This window comes from Talpa occidentalis, unplaced genomic scaffold, assembly GCF_014898055.3.
Source record: "Talpa occidentalis isolate TD23 unplaced genomic scaffold, MPIMG_talOcc4v2.1 talOcc4.6, whole genome shotgun sequence".
Classification (NCBI taxonomy): Eukaryota; Metazoa; Chordata; class Mammalia; order Eulipotyphla; family Talpidae; genus Talpa; species Talpa occidentalis.
Genome location: NW_023604972.1, coordinates 38990491 through 39012226, shown reverse-complemented (window position 1 = coordinate 39012226; position 21736 = coordinate 38990491). Strand labels below are relative to the sequence as shown.

At 36.2% G+C, this 21736-nt stretch overlaps 1 protein-coding gene across 1 annotated transcript in view; it reads left to right on the top strand.

Annotated features, from left to right (window-relative positions):
- The window catches only part of CENPC (centromere protein C), a 59788-nt gene that overhangs the window by 22793 nt on the left and 15259 nt on the right, over window positions 1-21736 (top strand). Inside the window, 4 exon segments of the mRNA XM_037529198.2 lie at window positions 4006-4197; window positions 7251-7530; window positions 15799-15945; window positions 17417-17499. Of these exon segments, the coding sequence (XP_037385095.1) occupies window positions 4006-4197; window positions 7251-7530; window positions 15799-15945; window positions 17417-17499 (702 nt within the window).

The following is a 21736-nucleotide window of genomic DNA, read 5'->3' as shown; positions in this document are numbered from 1 at the left end:
TAATTAGATCGGGTCTAATGATCTTCCTATTTTATGATTTATAACTTTAATTACATTTGCAAAGTGTCTTGCAATGTAAAGTGCATTTTTCACAAATATTATGGATTAGGGTGAATAAAAATCTTTGGAAGGCCATTATTAACAGTTTTTTAAAAAATAATGTTGAAGATAATTTAATTCCAAAAATATTTTTTCCATAAGATCATTTTTCTTTAATTAAATGGCACTTCACGAACTTGTAATTCCTGTACTGATGAAATGGATTTTTCCACTTTATGTTACACAGGTTTCTTAAATTGAACATATTGAAAACTAAATTCCTTCAAAGTTGTTTCTTTTCTTTTCTTTTTTTTAAAAGATTATTTTTAATTTTTTTTTTTTATATAGAGGCATATTTTCTTTCTTTCTTTGTTTGTTTTTGTTTTATACATGCACTGGGTACAGTCAGAAGCGCGGGAGGGTGAGAGAATTCACCAGAGCCAGAGCGAAGAACAGAGCAGGCAGAAGGACCGAAGTACACTGCTGAGGGGAGCAGCGGGCGGCAGGAGAGGTCTGCGCGCCATGTGGGACCCTCCTCCGGTGGCCGGGGAGCAGCCGGGGATCGAACCGGCGCCGCAGAGGCCGCGGGCAGCTTTGCAACCCAGCGCTCAACCGCTGCGCCACTGGGGAGGCCCTTAAAAGATTATTTTTATACAAGAGCTGGGCTACAGACCAGAGGCGCGGGAAGGTGAGAGAATTCACTAGAGACAGGTAGGGGGAACAGAACAGGCAGACAACCGAAATACACTGCTGAGGGGAGCAGCGGGCGAGACAGGAGAGGTCTGTGCGCCATGTGGGAATCTCCTTGGCCAGCCGGAATCAAACCCACACTGCAGAGGCTACGGACAGCTTCACAGCACTGCGCTCAACCTGTGTTGTTATGGGGGGGGACTCAAAGTTGTTTCTTTTCTAGTTTTTCTTTTTCTTTCTTTTTTTTTTTTGAAGATTTTTTTATTTATTTAATTTATTTATACAAGCACTGGGTACAGTCAGAAGCGCGGGAGGGTGAGAGAATTCACCAGAGCCAGAGCGGGGAGCAGAGCAGGCAGAAGGACCAAAGTACACTGCTGAGGGGAGCAGCGGGCGGCAGGAGAGGTCTGCGCGCCATGTGGGACCCTCCTCTGGTGGCCAGGGAGCAGCCGGGGAAGAGCCGGGGATCGAACCGGCGCTGCAGAGGCTGCGGGCAGCTTTGCAACCCAGCGCTCAACCGCTGCGCCACCGGGGAGGCCCTCTAGTTTTTCTTTATGTTCATAAATGAAGCCACAGTAAGTTTAATAGCTTAAGAAAGAAATTCAAGTCATCTTTTTAGCTCCTCTTCCCTTTACCTAACAACCCATAAAAAGTAAGTCTTTTCATTTTTTTCCTAAATAACTTTCAGAGTTGTTATGGTTCGCCATTTCTTCTGCTGCTTCTCTTAGCCAAATTGGAATAATTTTATTTCTTAGATTATTGTAGCAGTTTATGCACTTATACTCTGACTTTACCACTTTAAATTAATCACCTAGATTGCTTTATCTTGAATTCCTCCTAGTTCTGTAAACAGGCCACTTTCTCAACTATGTGGGCCTTTAGTAAGATGTTCCTTGGGCCTCCCTGTTGCCACAAGGGGTTAAAGCACTGGCCAGGGAGCAACCAACATGGCACAGCAGGCTTCTCCTGTCTTGTGTGCTGCTCCTATCAGCAGTGTAGTTCATTTTGTCTGCCTGTTCTGCTCCCCACTCTGTTTCTGGTGAATCCTCTCACCCCCCGCACCTCTGGCCTATACTCCAGCTCTTGTATGCATAAATAAATAAATATTTTTTAAAAAAGATTCCTTTTGCTTAGAAAGTTTTACCTAAATGTACCCTGGATCCTTTCCCAAGCTTTTATATTCAGTTTAAATGTTACTTTACTTAGTTATTAACCTCCCTTCCCAAACTGGATATGTTCTTACCTACTTTTTAATAACACCATTTTTATTTTATCAAATATATAACTATTTGTTGAATTTCTGCCTGTTGTCTAGAGTCTGGGCTGAAAGCTCCAGAGGAATAGAGACAATATCTGTCCTGTTCCTAAAATAGCCCCCAGACCTTAGCCTTTGCAGTGTTCTCTGTGTCATTGGAATACATTCTCTTCAGATACGGAAGTATTACACTATTCTTGATGAATATTTCTGCTGTGTTTATTAAAGCACCTTCCCAGAATCCCTCTGTATATGTAAATATTCACAATTTTCTGTAGTAGAATTAATCATTCACAAGTCATCTCTTTCTCTAACTATTGTCCTCATGATATATGTGTCCTCAGTTCTAAGTCAGCTCTCTTTATATTACCAGCTGTTCATCTATCAGTTCATATAGCTTGTTTTTTAGTTTTTAAGTTCTTTTTCATCTAGTTCCTAACCTTTCTTGATTTGTAATTAGTTTCTGCTGTTATATTCTTAATTGGCTTGTCTTTTACTTTGTTTGACATTCTTTTTCTGTATCATTGTCCAAATCAGTTGTGTTGATAGCATTTTCTCCTCAAATTCTTTCCCCCTAAATCATTGCTTACATTGACTTTTTGAAGTTGATTCATGAATATAGGCAATGCTCTATCATCATGTGTCTCTCTCACTGGTAGAGCAATTATTCAAGATATTTTTGACAAGTGTAAGGAAATGGAAAATTGGGCATGGGGAGAGATAAAAGAATAGGAATTGGAGAAAGAGATGATGGCAGAAATATAGGGGGCAAGAAAATGATGTTCATTGATGAGCATTCTTGCAGTTGTGCAGATTATGCTTTAAACTACTAATCAGTGGCAGCCATGTTGAATGTTCTCTCTACTTGCTTTAGTATTTTATAAATTGACCCTTTTTTCTGTATTCATTTCCTAAAAATATCATTTTGCATTAAGCAGGTACATTTTATTATATGTTGTATGTATAACATATAATATATATGTTTACTTCTAAAAAAAGCTGCTTTTAGAAAAGAACAAGTTAACTCACACCAGCTATGGTTTCTATTTCTACTACCTTCTATAGCCCTGAATACCTGGGCAGAGCCATAGGACAATCTCATATGAAGAAAGAGTACAAAACATAAGCCGCCTTGGGCACTTAATAGAGATAATCAAAACTTAAGACATTGTGTTTGCTTCTTTTCTTATAATAGCTATACAACCAATTAAATAGTTAATTTCTAAAGGATCTTTACTGTTGAGTTTTTGCTTGTCATTATCTTTTCCAAGGTAGTAGATGATACTAATATTAAACACAGTGTTGTTAAAGTAGATTTTTCCTTTTTCATGAATTTTTTTGTCTAACTCAGTTTGTCTTTCACCTCCTTTTATAAGCATGAATCAGTTCTTTTTATTCCACAATCAACATATTGCCAATTCCTAACACTTAAAGAGTGATATTGCTATAAAGGTCTTTACATAATTTGGCCCATTTCATCCTATGCCCTCTACTCCTATCAGATTTTACCTGGGAAAATGGAAAAACCATCTCGAACAATACTTTTCAAACTTGCATGTCAGTTTGAATTCCCTAAGGATCTTGTTCATTAATAAACTGATCTAGTGAGTCTGGGGTAGGAGCAAAGATTCTGTAATTCTAGACAAAATATTTTAGGTGGATGCTGATTAAGCAGTTCTGTAAGTCATATTTTTTCAGTATCAAAACCCAATAATTAGTCTTTTCTTACTTGGGATATTGATTGGTAGTTGGAAAGAGATACATATTTCATGTTTCCTCTTTTTTGGGGTATACTTGTCTTTTTGGCTCAGGAATATATAATTAAGTATTTTGAAGTTTTCTTTTAACTCAAAATTAGACATCTTACTGAGGGCATGTGACTTAAAAACAGATGGAAAAATGCTGACAGAATAAAACTGAGAAGTTTCTATAACTTAGAGGGTTTTTTTTTTTTTTTTTAAATCTATTTTGGTTTTCTGAAAACTAGATTATGGTCATTTTTATGGTTTTCTTTATTTTAGGAGGCAAGCAAAGAAGCACCAGTGTTTCTCTTATAGAGAATCAGAAAAAAGATAGAGAACCCAAAAAGAAACATTCTTCACATGGCTCCAAGAAGAACAAACTTATACCTGAGGAATCTGATTCCATTCTCACAAGAAGTCGAAGAATTTCCAGGCGTCCGTCTAATTGGTGGGTGGTAAAACCAGAGCAGAGTAAGTATTTTTATTTAAACTATGTTCATTGGGTGTGCCCCAAAAGTCATTGTATAAAGAAGGTTTATGTTTCATTTATACTCCCATTCTCCAGAGAAAATCTCAGAACAAAGTTAAAGTGGGTTATCAATAGAAATTTAGTTGTGAAGATACTTCCTGAGACTGTACCATATGTAATATTCAAGAAATAGGAATTAGCTGTGGAAAAACAAAACTGAAAGTCCCTGTTCTTATGGCAATTACATTCTAGTGGGGGGAGATCAACAATATAGATATATAATTCATGCAGTGATAGACGATAAAGAAATAAAGGCTAGCAATGGGAATTAGGTGGTAAGGGTGGAAGCTGAAAGTTTTGCTCCTGTCTATGATTCATTATAGGGTAATGTACCAAGCAGAATGATCAGAAACAGTATATGGACAAAGTGTGAAGGAAATTCAGCACCAACTTCCAAGAGTTCTCTCACAGAGACTTCACACAGGAGGCACTTAATTCTTCTAGAAATGAGTTGTGACAAATGTGTGATATGTTTTCTCATAGAAACTTAGTGCTTAGGCTTTTTATTGGGGGTGGTCACCTAGGCAACTTTTGCCTTGCAAATACTAAAATCCCACACTGTAGGAAAAAGCAAATACTTGGCATTGACTTTTTTTATTTGGGCAAGCAGTTTAGGAATACTCAACTAGTCTCATCAGTTTGGAAATGATAGGACTACCCTCTTGGAATTCAAGTTCCTAGACTCTCTCCAAGGGCTAACTTTACATGTAAACCCTTCTGACATGAGCATTCTTAGGCCTACTTTTTTCCATAAAATATGAAGCACTAATTGTTTTGGAAATTAAATTAAACAATTTTTTGAAAGGGAGTGATAATGAAAGTTTGGTAGATGATAAGCATTTACATGCATATCACTGTCCACTAGTGCATTTAGATCAACAAGTGAGAGTAGTACAAATTTGGCATTACAACTGTGAGCCCTACTTGCTATCAATTATTAAATCATTAGCATCTTTGGTAACAGCCAAATATATTTATTGTGCGACAACCCTTTTTAGAATTTGAAGTTAGACCTGAGTTTAAAATATGATTCTCCCACTTTGGTTAGATAACTATTCATGTTCAATTTCTTACTCTATAACATTATTACCTGTACTTCTTTTTTTTTTAAAGATTTTTTTTTTTTTAATAGAGGCATGTTTTTCTTTATTTATTTGTTTGCTTGTTTGTTTGTTTTGTTTATACATACACTGGGTACAGTCAGAAGCGCAGGAGGGTGAGAGAATTCACCAGAGCCAGAGCGGGGAGCAGAGCAGGCAGAAGGACCGAAGTACACTGCTGAGGGGAGCAGCGGGCGGCAGGAGAGGTCTGCGCTCCATGTGGGACCCTCCTCCGGTGGCCGGGGAGCAGCCAGGGATCGAACCGGAGCCGCAGAGGCTGCGGGTAGCTTCGCAACCCAGCGCTCTACCGCTGCGCCACCGGGGAGGCCCTATTACCTGTACTTCTACTTAATTAAGTTGTTGATCCTGTTAAGGTCAGATGGGATTGGAAAAGTAGGTGGAATATAGTTAGTACTGAAATATTAACTGCTTCTATTGCTGCTTCAGAGAACTCCCAGGGTACCTGAAACAGTACTATGATTGATGAATAAATATATGGGTAAATAAACACCTTACAGAGATGAGATATAAGGGTAGTGGAATTTTGGAACTCATCAATATATAAATACAGATAAAGCACCAGTCTTGGTCTCAAAGAATTGTCAGACTGCTGGAGGAGAGAGATGGATAAATAGTATGACATTTGATAAATATTTTCAGTGTGCTGAGATAGAGCTTTCTAATCTAATCTTGGAAATAGGAAAAGCTTCCTGAAGACAAATTAGAAGTCAGCTAAGTAACTGGGTCCAATGAGGAAGGAGGATGGAATATGCTGAGGATGGAATGTGCTGAGGATGGAGGGAGTAGTGTGTATTGAGATTAGAAGTCAAAACTTGGCTTTTTTAAAAATTGTGGATACTTAAACGGAATTAACTGGAGAGCTTGTTAAAATTCAAATTACCCTACTCCTCAGAGTATCTGATTCAATAGATTTGAGATGAGGCCTGAGAATTTGCATTTCAAGCAAATTCCCAGGTGATTCTGCACCTGCCTGTCAAGAGCCCTCCTTTGAGACCCAGTGCTTTAGAGAAATGCAAATATTTCAGTATTGTTGGTTTATGTTGGTTTGTTAGGAGAGGAGTATTGAGAGTTGTAGTTAATGAAATAAATACTCTAGATGTAGAAATTAATGTTAAAAGTATTTGGACTTAGCCCTTGAACTATAGACAGTCACTAAAAGAGCTTAAGCAGGGTAATAACGATCCAGTTTATTTTCCAAATATGATTCTTGAAGCAGTGTGAAGAATGGATTGAAAAATGGAAAAGGAAATTTATGAAGAGACTATTTTTTTTTTTGATAATCCAGATAAGAAATATAGAGGGTCTTTGATAAAGATACATGGGAGACTTTAAAATAAGTAGATTTTTAGAACATTAAGAAAGAGAAGTGACAGGATTTAGAGATTAATTGTGGATAGGGCCGGGTATCTTAGATAACTTAGATTCCTGACTTAAGTATCTGGGTGTAGATAGTTATACTTTTTATTAAAACAGGAAATAAAAACAGAGGGGCAGATTTCATTAGAGAGTGGTTGACAAATATTATAGGTAGCAACATGTAAACTTATGAGTAGATAGATCCCTCACAGAAAGTAGTAGAGTGGGAGGCTGAAGCTGGAAACTTGGGGAAGAGCAGGCACTTAAGTGTGGCTAGAAGATGGTTGATAGAGCTGGAGAAGGGTGTCTTAGGAACTTGTCATAAATTTAAAAGATTTGGTGCATGTACCTAAAAATTGAGGAGCTGTATAGTTTATGAATTTGACTTGAAAACAAATGTAGCCTAGGAGATTGATATGGGTGTTTATATGTAAATGTAAATAACGATGGTATTTCAGTGAGTCAGATAGTCTGTATACATGTACAGTTAACTTTTAAGTTATCATTGAATCCCCCAGGTCCTGTTTATAACTATTCTACAATAATAAATGAATCATCAGCTTATCATAACAGTAAACAAAAACCTGCTGAAAAAACAAATCGATCATCTAAGAATATTGGGAAAAAAACTAAAAGGCAGAAGAGAGCTCAAGGCAGCTCAAGAGAACTGAAGTTTTTAACTGCTGACAATTCTGGTGAAAATATGAACCATGATGAAATCTCCACTTGTTCCCAGAATGACTCATTGGAAATTGACAAGGCAGACCTGGCTGAGAAGAAAAACTTAGCTCTTTCTAGGTAATATCTGTTATGTGTACCATATAGTTGTTTTTGTTGTTTAGCATTTAATAGTTTGTGTTATTTAATCATTCATAGAGAAACAATATTAGCTTAAAGACTTGTGGTCTGACGATCACTTATTCATTTTAAGTTTACTGTTCAAGTTGCTTCCTTTTAAGGCAGGTTAATTTGATCCCTAAGGTAATTAGGGATACATCTTAATATTTTTTAACCAAAGATGGCAGTGGTTAATGCATTTTTGAATGTTAATTATTTGCCGAGTATTTGCTAGGTGCTTTCAGTGAATTCTTCTCAGTCCTAACAACCTACTGAAATAAAAACTTCTTAGGCACTTTTACTTTTTAATAGAGTATTCATTCATTCAACATATACTTAATGCATGTTATGTGTGAGAAACTGCAAGGTGCTAGGGTTGTACCTTAAAAAAATGATGCAGGGCCTCCCCGGTGGCGCAGCGGTTGAGCGCTGGGTTGCGAAGCTGCCGGGGAGCAGCCGGGGATCGAACCGGCGCCGCAGAGGCCACGAGCAGCTTCGCAACCCAGCGCTCAACCGCTGCGCCACCGGGGAGGCCCTCAGTTGACATTTTATACAGTTTCCTTGGGCACATGAATAAGCACTTCCTATGGTGTCATATATACATCAAGAAATAGAATTGCTGGATTTTAAATTTTGGTATCTGCTTTAGCATAGTTATCCTTAGCATTAAGTAAGATAGTATATATTTTATTTTTGCACAACATATGCATTTTCATTTTTGGTTATCTCCCCCCCCCCCCCATAGTGTGTCTGGTTTATAGTTGCGTGTTGATTTTAATTTTTTTTATTATAATTAGTTTTTTTCCTGGTCCCTTATTTAGATTTTCTAAATTCCTGCTATGAGTGAAATCATCTGGTATTTTTCTTTTTCTTTCTGGCTTGTTTTGCTGAGCATGATCCCTTCCTGCTCCATCCATGTTGCTGCAAATAGCATGAGTTTATCTTTTTTGATTGTTGAGTAATATTCCGTTGTGTATATATACCACATCTTCTTGATCCAGTCATCTATTTTGGGGCATTTGGGTTGTTTCCATAGCTTAGCTATTGTAAATTGTGCTGCTATAAACATAGAGGTGCAGGTGCCCTTTGAATTAATGTTTCTGTGTCCTCTGGGTAAATACCTAGGAGTGGAATTGCTGGATCATATGGAAGCTCTATCTTTAGCAGGTTGAGGAATCGCCATACAGCTTTCCATTTTGATTGGACCATTTTGCACTCCCACCAGCAGTGCAGGAGAGTTCCTTTTTCTCCACATCCTCGCCAACATTTGTTGTTGCTAGTTTTTTTAATATGTGCCACTCTCACTGGTGTAAGATGTGGTATCTCATCGTAGTTTCGATTTGCATTTCCTTGATTATAAGTGATGTTGAACATTTTTTCATATGTCTGTTGGCCATTTGCTTTTCCTCTTTGGAGAAGTTTTTTTTTTTTAGCTCTTCTGCCCATTTTTTGACTGGATTATTTTCCTTGTTTTTGTTGAGTCTCATCAGCTCTTTGTAGATTTTTGTGTTCAGTCCTTTATCATTAGTGTTGTGTGCAAAAATTTTCTCCCAGTCAGTGGGGTTTCTCTTTGCTTTGGTTATTGTCTCTTTGCTGTGCAGAAGCTCTTTAATTTGATGTAGTCCTAGCTGTTTATCTTTGCCTTTACTATCGCTGCTTTGGGTGATGTGTCTGTAAAGATGTCTTTGAGGTGCATGTCATGTAGTGTTTTGCTTATATTCCCTTCTCTATATTTTATGGTTTCAGGTCTTATGTCTAGTTCTTTAATCCATTTTGAGTTGGTTTTTGTGCATGGTGTGAGGTAGTAGTCAAGCTTCATTCTTTTGTATGTAGCGACCCAGTTTTCCCAGCACCATTTATTGAACAAACTTCCTTTGCTCCATTGCATATTCTTTGCTCCTTTGTCAAAGATTAGTTGACTGTAAATCTGGGTTTATTTCCAGGTTTTCTATTCAGTTCCATTGGTCCGTGGGTCTGATCTTGTTCTAATACCATGCATTTTTGATTAATTTGGCTTTGTAGTATAGTTTGAAATCTGGGAGAGTGATGCCTCCATTCCCTTCTCTTTTTTTTTAGGAGCTCTTTGACTATTCGGGGGTTTTGGTGGTTCCATATGAATTTCATTAATATTTGTTCTATTTCCTTGAGGAATGTCATTGAAATTTTTATTGGAATAACATTGAAGGATAGTATATATTTTATATTGATTTTACCTTCTTAATAAACTAAGAATTCCTTTGATATGCAAAACAGCCATTACTTTATGTATGTATTTGCATTTCTCCGTGAATGTTATATTTAGTCTCAAGGATTTTCAGCTTCAAAACATACTACTGGGCCTCCCCGGTGGCGCAGCGATTGAGCGCTGGGTTGCGAAGCTGCCCTCAGCCTCTGCAGCGCCGGTTGGATCCCTGGCTGCTTCCCGGCCACAGGAGGAGGGTCCCACATGGCGCGCAGACCTCTCCTGCCGCCCGCTGCTCCCCTCAGCAATGTACTTCAGTCTGCCTGCTCTGCTTCCCACTCTGGCTCTGGTGAATTCTCTCACCCTCCTGCACTTCTGACTGTACCCAGCGTTTGTATAAATAAACAAACAAACAAACAAACAAATAAATAAATAAATAAATAAAAATCTTAAAAGGAAAAAAAAAAACTACTTCTGTTTTCTCCAAACACGAAGAATATTTGAAAGTTGGTAATCATGAGTTAGTGTAGCCATTGCTACCCACAGCTACACATTACTAAACCCTTTAAGGTTGTTTTTAAAGTGAGTAGCATGAAGTATATATTAACATCCAAAGACATTAGTATTAGTGTATTAATTTGATGGCCATTTAAAGATATCTGAGGGCCTCCCTGGTGGTACAAGGGCTTAAGTGGCAGCACTATGAGATTGTCAGCAGCCACTGCAGCACAAGTTCTATCCCTGGCTAGGGAACTAACCCACATGGCACAGCAGACCTCTCCTGTCTCGCCCACTGTTCCCCTCAGCAGTGTATTTCCATAGATCTACGTGTTCTGCTCCCTACTCTGTCTCTGGTGAATCCTCTCACCCCCTACACTTCTTTCTGGCCTGCACCCCAGCTCTTTTATGCATAAAATAAAATCTTTTAAAAAATAAAAATAAAAATATCTGAGTCAGGGCTAAATTAAAACTGTGTTTGGAAACTAGTTTTGTATCTTTTATTTTAGAAATTGTATAGGTACCCAGCGATTAGTTAATGAATTTTTATATCACAACTTAGTATTAATTTAAAGTTTTAAAGTTAACTGAAAGGGTTTGGAAGTCACAATTAAACTGATCTATTTTATAATTTATAGCACTATAAAAATTCATTTGGGAAAAGATATTACCTATTATTTAACTTTGGCACATAACTTTATATTTTGTAATGTTCAAAGAAGTACTTTGAGTAATTTTAGGAATTAATAGATTTTGGGGGAGAAAATAAATTCAGATCTTTTCAATGCTATAATATTATGTGAATACTCATAGAGTGGTGAAATTAGGGAGGCGACAGATCATGGTTTTTAAGCCAAAATGAGTGAATTAACTTGTCTGAGATGTCTTCCTGATAAGAAATACTACATGAGCTTTTCTTCTATAGTACATATTAAAATAGCATATTAAAACCCTTGCTTAAAGTGATATTTTTTGCTTAGAACCTACCAACCATGGTCATTAATTAAATTATAAGCTAACATCCTTTTTCCCTCCTAGAGTCTTAAGAAAAAAAAGATCTTAAAGAGCTAGTGTATTTAAACCATAAGAAACAATTTCCTTCTAGAAATCTTTTGAGTTACTCTCATTTTAATAATTATTTTATATTAAAGATCTAATTGGTTGTATTAAATAATTCATGAGTCAGGCAGTACCCCATCTAACGAGTAGATAGGTGTACCTCATTTTAAACTTATTTAATATACATACTTTTATATTATTTCATAAGCCAGAACAGAAACACATTACATTAGATTTTTATATACAGCTTTACTGAGATATAATTCACATACTATGTAGTTCATTGTGAAATGGATACAATTCTACAGTTTCTAATACATTGACAGGTGGGTACAAACCTTGAAATCAGTCAATTTTTTAATATCTTTATCATCTCAAAAACAAATTAGTATCCTGCAGTATTCCCCTCCTCTATAACTAAACAATCACAAATCTATTTTCCCTCTAGATTTCTGTCTTCTGGACTTGCATATGAATGAAATCATATAGTATGAGAGTGTACATAATATTTTCAAATTTCTGCCATCTTGTAGCATGTATCAATACTCCATTTTTCCTATGGTTGAAGACTGTTTCATGTTACAATTATACTATATTTTTTTAATATTAATTTGATAGGCATTTGGGTTGTTTCCACCTTTTAGCTATTATAAATAATGCTAATATAAACATTTCTGTACAAGTTTCTGTGTGGACATAAGTTTTCATTTTTCTTACATTAATACCTAGGAAATGGAACTGAGTCATATAGTTACTATATTTAATCTTTTGAGAACTTGGAGACTGTTTGCCAATGCAGATGCCTATTTCAAGTTCCACCAGCAGTGCCTAAGAGTTCCAATATCTGACTCTTTGATTCTTGCCATCCTAGTTGGTATAAATTGGCATCTCATTGTTTTTATTTATTTGCATTTCCCTGATGGCTAGTGATATTGAGTATCTTTTCATGTGCTTATTGGCCATTTGCATATCTTTATTTGCATATCTTTAGAGAAAGATTTATTCAGATCTTTTGCTTAATATTTAATTGGGTTATCTTACTGAGTTGTAAGAAGTCTTTATATATTCTGGATATACATCCTTCATCAAATAAATAATTTGCAAGTATTTGCTCTGTTTTCCAGGTTGCCTTTGCACTTTCTTGATAATGTCCTTCTAAGCACAATGTTTTTAATTTAAATAAAGTCCAATTTTTTATTTCGCTGCTTTTACCTATGGTTTCATGTCTAAGAATTCTATGCCCAATTCAAGTTTGTGAAGATTTACTCATCATACCTTAAAACTATTGTAGTTTTAGGGCTCCCTGTGGCACAGGAGATTGAGCACCGCACTGTAAGCTGTTCTCAGCCTCTGCAGTGTGGGTTTGATCCCGGCTGGCTGGCGAGAATCCCACATGGTGCTGCAGACCACTCCTGTCTTGCCCGCTGCTCCCCTCAGCAGTGTATTTCTCAGTCTGCCTGTTCTGTTCCCCGCTCTGTCTCTGGTGAATCCTTTCACCCTCCCGCACATCTGACCTATACCCCAGCACTTGTATAAATAAAATAAATCTTTAAAAAAAAAAGTATTATAGTTTTAGCTCTTAGATATATGTCTTTGATATACTTTGAGTTAATTTTTGTATCTGTTCTCAAGACTCCAACATAATTCTTTGAGCCTCTGAAAGTAAGGCTCCAACATCATTCTTTGTCTTGTAACTATCCAATTGCCTGATACCTGTTTGTTGAAAAGACTTTTCCCCTATTGATTAGTCTTGGCATCATTGTTGAAAGTCTGTTGACAATCCATAGATATGTGATTTATTACTGAATTCTGAATTTAATTCTGATCTCTAAATAGCAATCCGTTTTCCAGGACTACACTATCTTGATTATTGTTGCTTTAAGATTAAGTTTTGAAATTAGGAAGTGTGAGTTCTTTTTTTTTTTTTTTTTAGTTTATTCTGGGTCTCTTGCAATCCATATAAATTTTGGAGTCAGTATCAACTTCTACAAAGATGTCAGTTGGCATTCTGATAAAGAATGTATTGAAATCTGTCTCTCAAGTTGGGAATACTGCCTTCTTAACAATAAGTCTATTGGTCTATGAATAGGGATATTTTCCCATTTATTCAGATCTTTATTTTCTTTCAACAATATTTTCAGAATATGTTTCTGCTGCTTTTGTTAAGCTTTCTTGTATTTTGTTTCATTCCTTTTTATTCCTTTTGATGCTGTTATGAATGGTATCGTTTTTAAAGTTTTATTTTTGGATTGTTTGCTGCAAGTGCATTGAAATACAATTGATATTTGAATAATGATCTTATATCCTGCAGTGTAGCTGAATTTGTTTCAGTAGCTTCTTAGTAGATTTTTTAAGATTTTCTAAGTGTAGATCATATCATTTGTAAATAGAGATAGTTTTATTTCTTCCTTCCCAGTCTAGTTGCTTTTTATTTCTTGCCTAATTGATCTGGCTACAAACTTCAGGACAACGATGTGGCATTAGCAGACTACCTTGTTTTAATCTTATTTGGAAAGCATCTAGTCTTTCACCACTTAGTATGTTGTTACCTGAGGGTTTTTCATAGATGCCCTTTATCAAGTTGAGGAAATGTCCTTCTGTTTCTAGCTTGTTAGGTATTTTTATCATGAAAAGGTGTTGGATTTTGTCAAATGCTTTTTTTTTTTTTTTTGCATTTGTTGAGGTGATCATATAAATTTTAAAATTGATATGACTTAACATTAATTGGTTTTCAGATATTAACAACACTTGTATCTCTGGTATAGAGATCACTTGGTCATATATAATTCTATATAGATATGTTGCTGGATTTGGCTTACTAGTATTTTGTTAACTTTTTTCCTCTGTAATTTTCTTTTCTTTTTTTTTTTTAAAGATTATTTATACAAGAACTGGGGTACAGGTCAGAGGTGTGGGAGGGTGAGAGAATTCATCAAAGAGAGTGGGGAGCAGAACAGGCGGATTGACTGAAATACACTGCTGAGGGGAGCAGCGGGAAAGGCAGGAGAGGTCTGCTGCGCCATGTGGGTTTCTCCCTGGTGGGCCAGCAATTGAACCCATGCTGCAGAGGCTGCGGACAACTTCACAGTGCAGCGCAGCGCTCAACCCTCTGTGCCACCGGGGAGGCCCTCCTCTGTAGTTTTCTTATGTTTTTGCATAGTTTCGGTATCAGGGTAATTCTAGCTTCATAAAATGAATTGGGAAGTGCTCTTATTTTTAGGAAAAGTTGTAAAGAATTTGTATTGGGAATTGGGAAGTGCTCTTTTATTTTTAGGAAAAGTTGTAAAGAATTTGTATTCTTTGTTTTTTTTTTAAGATTTATTTATTTATGCAAACAAGAACTGGGGTACAGGCCAGAGGTGTGGGAGGTGAACAGATTCTCCAGAGACAGAGTGGGAAACAGAGCAGGCGGATTGACTGAAATACACTGCTGAGGGTAGCAGCAGGCGAGACAGGAAAGGTCTGCTGTACCATGTGGGTAGCTCCCTGCCCAGGGATTGACCTCATTTTGCAGTGTTTGCGGATAGCTTCATAGTGCTGCCTCCTAACCCCTTGTGTCACCAAGGAGGCCCCCAAAATTTGTATTCTTTGAATGCTTGATAAATTCTGTAGTGAAATCATCTAGAGCTGGACTTTTCTTTCTGGATAGTTGATTATTAATTCATTCTCTTATAGGTTTTTTGGAGTTTGTTTATTTTTTCTTGAATCAATTTTGTTAATTTGTCTATTTCTAGGAATGTCTCCATTTCAAATATGCTATCTAATTTTTTGGCATGTAATGTTATAAGTATGGTTATATAAATTCTTTTATTTCTTTTGACTGTTTTGGTAGAACCTAAGGGGAAAGTGGAAACTCCAAAAAATAAGCTATTACAGAATATGGAGAAGTTTGCATGCACTTTAGTTATTTTGCATACAGATTGATTTCTCGCCCATGATAAAAGTAGACTGATGGACTGAATTAAGAAATTAAGTTAAAACATAGGTCTTAGAAGAAACATGAGAGTAGAAAGAAAATTATTCAGTCTAGGAATAATGTAACTTGTTTGCATATAGTTGAGTTAAACTAATGGGCAGGTGTCAACGGCATGAACCCTGGTCTCTCTGAACACCCTTATTGTTCCTTAGGTCGACTAGGGATACTGAAGAATGAAATTTGAGTGGTTATTTTTCAAAAAAATAACAGAGTAACAGTGTAGTATACATCTTAAGTTGCCTGTAGGTAATTTAGTGTCTCCTGGTGTCCTTATGTCATCACTTCTATCTTAGTATAGATCTGCTCCATTCCTTACCACACTTTTTCAAGTCCAAACTCTTGGTAGACCTTAGAATCAAATTTCTTTTTTGGACTAATTATGAGCCCTAGGACCTGAAGAGGGATGTCTGATATTTGTAATTGCCAATGTTATATTGCTTATGCACCTGTGCATTGATTGTGGAAGAAATATTTTGAGGAAATGTAAACAATTATAAACTTTTCATTTTCATAGATGTACAGGAAGTTCAAAGGAGCAAGATGGTACAAATACTGTACAAAATGTTCATCTAAAGTCTCAGACAAATGACCATACATGCAAGACAATAGCAGAGTCTAATTTGAATTCTGGAGAGCCTAACACTTCAGTTTTTGAAAGAAGGTATGCATGTGTTCTGAGGATAACAGGACTTACTGTATTAGTTACCCATTATTATGTAACAAATTACTCTAACGCTTGATTTTAATTTTGTTAGTGGCTTGCATCCACTTTCTGTTTCACAGTTTCTGTGGATCAGAAATCTGGGAAAGACTTTTGTGCTAGTTTTGCCTTGGGGAATTTCTTGAAGTGTAAGAATCAAATTGCTGTTTGGTTTGCAATCCTTTGAAGGCTTGACTGGATTCATAGCATCTGCTTATAAGGTTGTTTGCTCATATGGCTGTTGGCTAGAGACCCCTGTTCTTTGTCATGTGGCTCTGTCCATGGGATTGTATGGTGTGGCAGCTGATTTCCTACATTACACATGTGATTCAACAGAAAGTGTGACTACACTGGAGTTTCTGATATCTTTTAAAGATCTAGCTTCTAAAGTTGCTTACTGCCACATCTACATTATTCTGTTTATTAGAAACAAGTCACTAAGTCTAAGCCACAATTATGGAGAAGGGAGTTAGCTTTTACCTCTTGAAAATACGAGTGTTTAAGAAATTAAGGTTATGTGTTTAAAGTGAGCACACTCAGTGAGTAAACCAAATTAACCTACTCTTACAATATCTGAAGTCATACACCCTTTTTTAAAATGAAGGAATGGTACATTATAGCAGATTCCCAGGCATTTACAAACTGGCTAAAATTTCTTTACTATTTGTGATTTGTGACTTCTGACTTGTCCAGGTTTCATAGTAGACAGAAAGGGATCTAGGTCTGGGAGAACTGAATCATCTCTGAACTTTTTTTTTTTTTTTTAAGATTTGTTTTATTTATGCATACAAGAACTGGGGTATAGGCCAGAGGTGCCGAGGGCAGGGGTAGTGAGAGGATTCACCAGAGACAGAGTGGGGAGCAGAACAGACAGACTGAGTGAAATACACTGCTGAGAGGAGCAGTGGTCGAGTCAGGAGAGGTCTGCTGTGCCATGTGGGTTGCTCCCTGGCCAGGGATTGACCTTGTGCTGCAGTGACTGCTGATAGCTGTATAGGTTTTGCCTTAACCCCTTGTGCCACCAGGGAGACCCCTCTGAACAATTTTTGGACTACATTTAAAATGGATGTTTTTGTCCTTAAGTTATATTTGTTTTTTTTAATTTGAAGAAAACTGATTTGTTTCTAATTTGATTTTTAATCAAAGAATGTTATTTGAGTTGACTTAAATTCATAACTGATCCATGAGTTAATTTAAAAGGCTATAAAATTCAGTATTTATCATGTTTGATAGTCCATTGTGGAATTTAATTTTAGGTTCTTTGTTTTATGCAGCAAGTAAGTGTATTCTTGGTGAACTATAATATCACTGTTTATAAGAAAGAAAACTTTGGTAGTCTTAGGAGAAAAGTGACCAACGAATAAGAGATTCTTTAGATATATGTATTATAAAGGCATGCATTTTATGTTTTACTCTTTCTTTTCCCCTTAAGTGGACCTTCCATGGTCAAGAATGTTTTAATAACTGAAAAGAATAATTCTGATGTAGATGATAAGGAAGTTCAGGAAAATCCAGGTAAGTTACTATTTTTTTTTAAGATTTATTCATTTATGCATACAAGAGCTGGGGTATAGGCCAGAGATGCAGGGGGTGAAAGAATTCACCAGAGGCAGAGTGGGGAACAGAACAGGCAGACTGACTGAAATACACTGCTGAGGGGAACAGCGGGCAAGACAGGAGAGGTCTGTTTTGCTATGTGGGTTCCTCTCTGGCCGGCCAGGGATGAACTCGTGCTGCAGAGGCTGGATTGCTTCATAGTGCAGTGTCTAACCCCTTGCGCCACCAGAAAGGCCCAGTTACTATTTTTTCCCCTGTGTTCTTTATTTTTATGGCATAAGGTGTGCTGTTTTATTTAATATATCACCTGTTGCAGATCTGTATTGAGTACCTACTTTTAGAAGCCTTGTTATATGGCTGGAGATTTGTAATAATTTATCCCTAGCTGAGAGAGGGAGGGAAGGAAAAGAGAAAGAATGAGAGATGAGTGACAGTCCTTTCTTCGAAGTAGAACATAGTGAAATAATTTTGCATTTATTATGTTAAGTATTGAAAAGTGTTAAATTGATAAAAGGTATAAATGAAGCAAGATTAATGATGTATTTATGATTACTGAAGCTGAGTGATGGCTAGATTAGTTTCATTATTCTATTTTTTCTACTTTGATATTTGAAAGTCACCGTAATAGGTTGTTAAAATATCTCTTAATGGAGAGTTTTATAACTGTTTTATGCCCCCAAAGAATGTGTTCTTGTAATATAATTTGTTGTACTATTTTTTTCTCCTGAATTTGCCAGTTTTTTTTTCCTTTTACAGTCTTTTTTTCTTGTATTTAGATTTATTATTTGAGTTAGATCTTGTATTTAGTATTTAGGTTGTATTAGATCTATCATTTTCTTGTATTTAGATTATTCTTGCATTTAGATTTTCTTGTGTTTAGGTTTATTAGATGTATTTCTTGTATTTAGATTTATTTAGATCCATGTTATTGCTTTTTATATTTATCTCTCTACATTTTAAACTTGGCAAAGAAAAAGCAGTGAATTATCCTGAATATACTTTTGGCTCAATTTTATATATTTTTTTTTTATTTCTTTTTTGTAGTGTGCTCTTAATTATAGTGGTGATTTTCTTTCACCGAGGAGTTATTTAAAATAGTATTTTATCCAAGATCTTGACTCCACAGTGAAGGACCTGGGATTGAATCTAACTATATCACTTACTAGCTTCATTATCTTAAGAAATTTCAAGATTTTTAGCTTCAACTTCTTTGTATAAAGTTGTTTTCAGTTCCAATCCCTTAGATGGATATAAAGATGAATGTATACTCCCTGCTTAGTTTTACACCTGGTTTATGTTAAATACTCTTGTTGACTATTAGTCTAAGAAGTTATATTTTATTTTGTCTTTGTTAGTAATTTCCAACTTCATTTTATATTTCTAGAGAACTTTAGCCTACATTATTATTTGAATTTATTAAAGGTTTTTTCCTTAGTGTTGTAGGGTACACTCAGAATATATAAAAATCATGGAAAATCTTCCATGGGTGCTTGAGAAAGAGAATATTATTTTTTAATATTATTTTACCTATAAACATTGGTTTATAGGTAACCAATTTAATTGAGGTAACATTGTTTATGATTTAGAGGTACAGAATCACCCTTTAGGTATATGTTACACCACATGCATAACCAAGGTACTGAAAGTCCTCCACCCTAGTCCATTGTGCCCCATCCCACTTTGTTCTTCTCCCTCTCCCTCCTACTCTGATATCCTCAGTTGTTCAATTCAATTTCTAGGATTTGTTATTGGTTTGATTTTACTGACCCTTTGTTTTATTTCTCCTCATTCCATATATAAGAGATTCCTTATTGTGTTTGTCTTTCTCCTTCTGTATTAATTCATTTAACATATGCCTTTCAGTTCCATCTAGGTGGTCACAAATGGCAAGTTTATCGTTATAGTTAAGTAGTATTCCATTGTGTGTATATACACCACATCTTCCTGATCCATTTCTTCTGGTTTTGGGCACTTAGATTGTTTCTATAACTTGACTATTATAAATAGTGCTGCAGTGAATATAGGAGTGCATACTGCTCTTCAAATTAGTGTTTTGTATTCTTTGTATAGATACCTATGAGAATTGTTGGTTCATACGGTAGATCCATTTTTAATATTTTGAGAGACCTTCGTACAGTTTTACATGGGGTCTACACCAGTCTACATTCCCACTAACAGAGTCGTCCTTTTTCTTCACATCCTCACCAACGCTTATTTTTTTTAGTCTTTTGATATGGACCATTCTCACAGGTGTGAGGTGGTATTTCATTGTGGTTTTGATTTGCGTTTCCCTGATGTTACGTAAGTGATGATGAGCAATGTCATGTGCTTATTGGCCAATTTCTATGTCTTCTTTGGAGAAGTGTCTTTTTAGCTCTTTCACCCACTGTTTGGGTGCATTAATTGTTTACTTTTTGTTCCGTTGTATGGGTGCTTTCTAGATCTTGGATATCAACACCTTGTGAGATGTATGGTCTACCATTCAGTTAGGTGCCTTTTTGTTTTTGTGACACTTTCTTTTACTATATAGAAGCTTTTTAGTTTGATGTTGTCCCAATTGTTTATATTCTTATTTATGTTCCTTGCTGTTGGAGATGAATCCACCAGACATCTCATAGCCTGCATTGTGGAGTGTTTTGCCTGCTTTTCTTCTGTGTATTTTATGATTTCAGGTCTTACATCCAAGTCTTTTGTTCATTTTGAATTAATCTTTGTGTATGATATGAGGTAGTTGTCTAGTTTCATTCTTTTGCATGTGGTGGTCCATTTTTCTCAAGCCCATTTATTGAAGAGGCTTTCCTTTCTCTAGTGCAAATTCTTGGCCTCTTTGTCAGAGGTTAACTGTCCATAGATGTGTAAAGTTTGCTTTTGAGCTCTCAATTCTATGCCATGGCCTGTGTGTTTTTATTCTAGTACTATATTGTCGTGTCTATTATATCTTTGTAATATAGTTCAAATCCTTCCTCTTTTTTGGTCAGAGTTCTTTTGGATTTGCATATTGCTTTAGGTAAAATGGCCACTTTGACAGTGTTTATTCTTCCAATCCATGATTCAGGAATGTTTTTCCATTTCTTTGTGTCTTCTGCTTCTTTTAACAATTTCTTATAGTTTTCACTATATAGGTTCTTCACCTCCTTTGTTAGGTTTACTCCAATGTTATTCTTTTTATTGCAGTTATAAATGGGATTTTTAATTTTTCCCTCTCTTTTAGCTCAGTGTTTGCATATAGGAAGGCAGATGGTTTTTGTTTATTGATTTTGTAACCTGCTATTTATTTACCCTTAGTGTGACCTGAGGGCTGGTTTGCCCTTTTATGTGTCCCATAAACTCCTTTGGGCAACTGTAGATACTGGCTATGTAGAGGATCAATCCTTAAATCACTTAACAGAGCACAAAGATATGTGAAAATTTTTTCCCTATAGGATCACTGTATCCTCTGGGATCCGGTCTCAAGCACCTATGCTAGGTTTCCACTCCTATACATACACCAAGCATATTGACCAGAGGGAGCAACTATCCTTTTTTTTTCTTTGAAGACAGCGGAGGCTATTCTCATATACTGCTCATTCATATTTTGAGTATACCTTTTATCTTAGCCAATTCAGAGAGAATAATACCTTGTAACAACTGCTAAGCAACAATCCTTCTAACTCTTGCCAGTGAGACTAGATTTCCGCAATGGACACTGGAATTCGCTTCTCTGCTTACAATTTAGCACACAATTTCCTGCCCACTCCTGGATAAGTTCAATTCTTAAAAAAAAAAAAAAAAAAAACCTTCCAGGACTGTAAACCAAATCTGAAATCGAGGAATACTCACCAGTCAGCAAGTCTGAAGCTCAGAAGAGCTGGATGGACACAAGGGGCTTTTATGCTACCATGGCCAGCCAAGTCAGCTTGATGCTATAGACAGGTTCATGAGAAGTCTCTGGTTCCCTTTGTTGGTCACCACTTGTTGATCTAAATAAACTGGTACATGCAAAATTAAGTGAGTTTATTAAAGAATCATGAGTGATTATTTGAATCCAGGAAACAGTCCTATAGGTGAGAACTGTTTTCGGTATCCTTCATATATATGCTTATTTGCTTTATTTCTTCTCTGTCCTACCAGTTGCCTCCAAGACCCACTGCTATGGGAACATGTTCAAGTGGAGTCTAACCCTTTCTTTACATGTTCTAATGAGGATTACATGGAA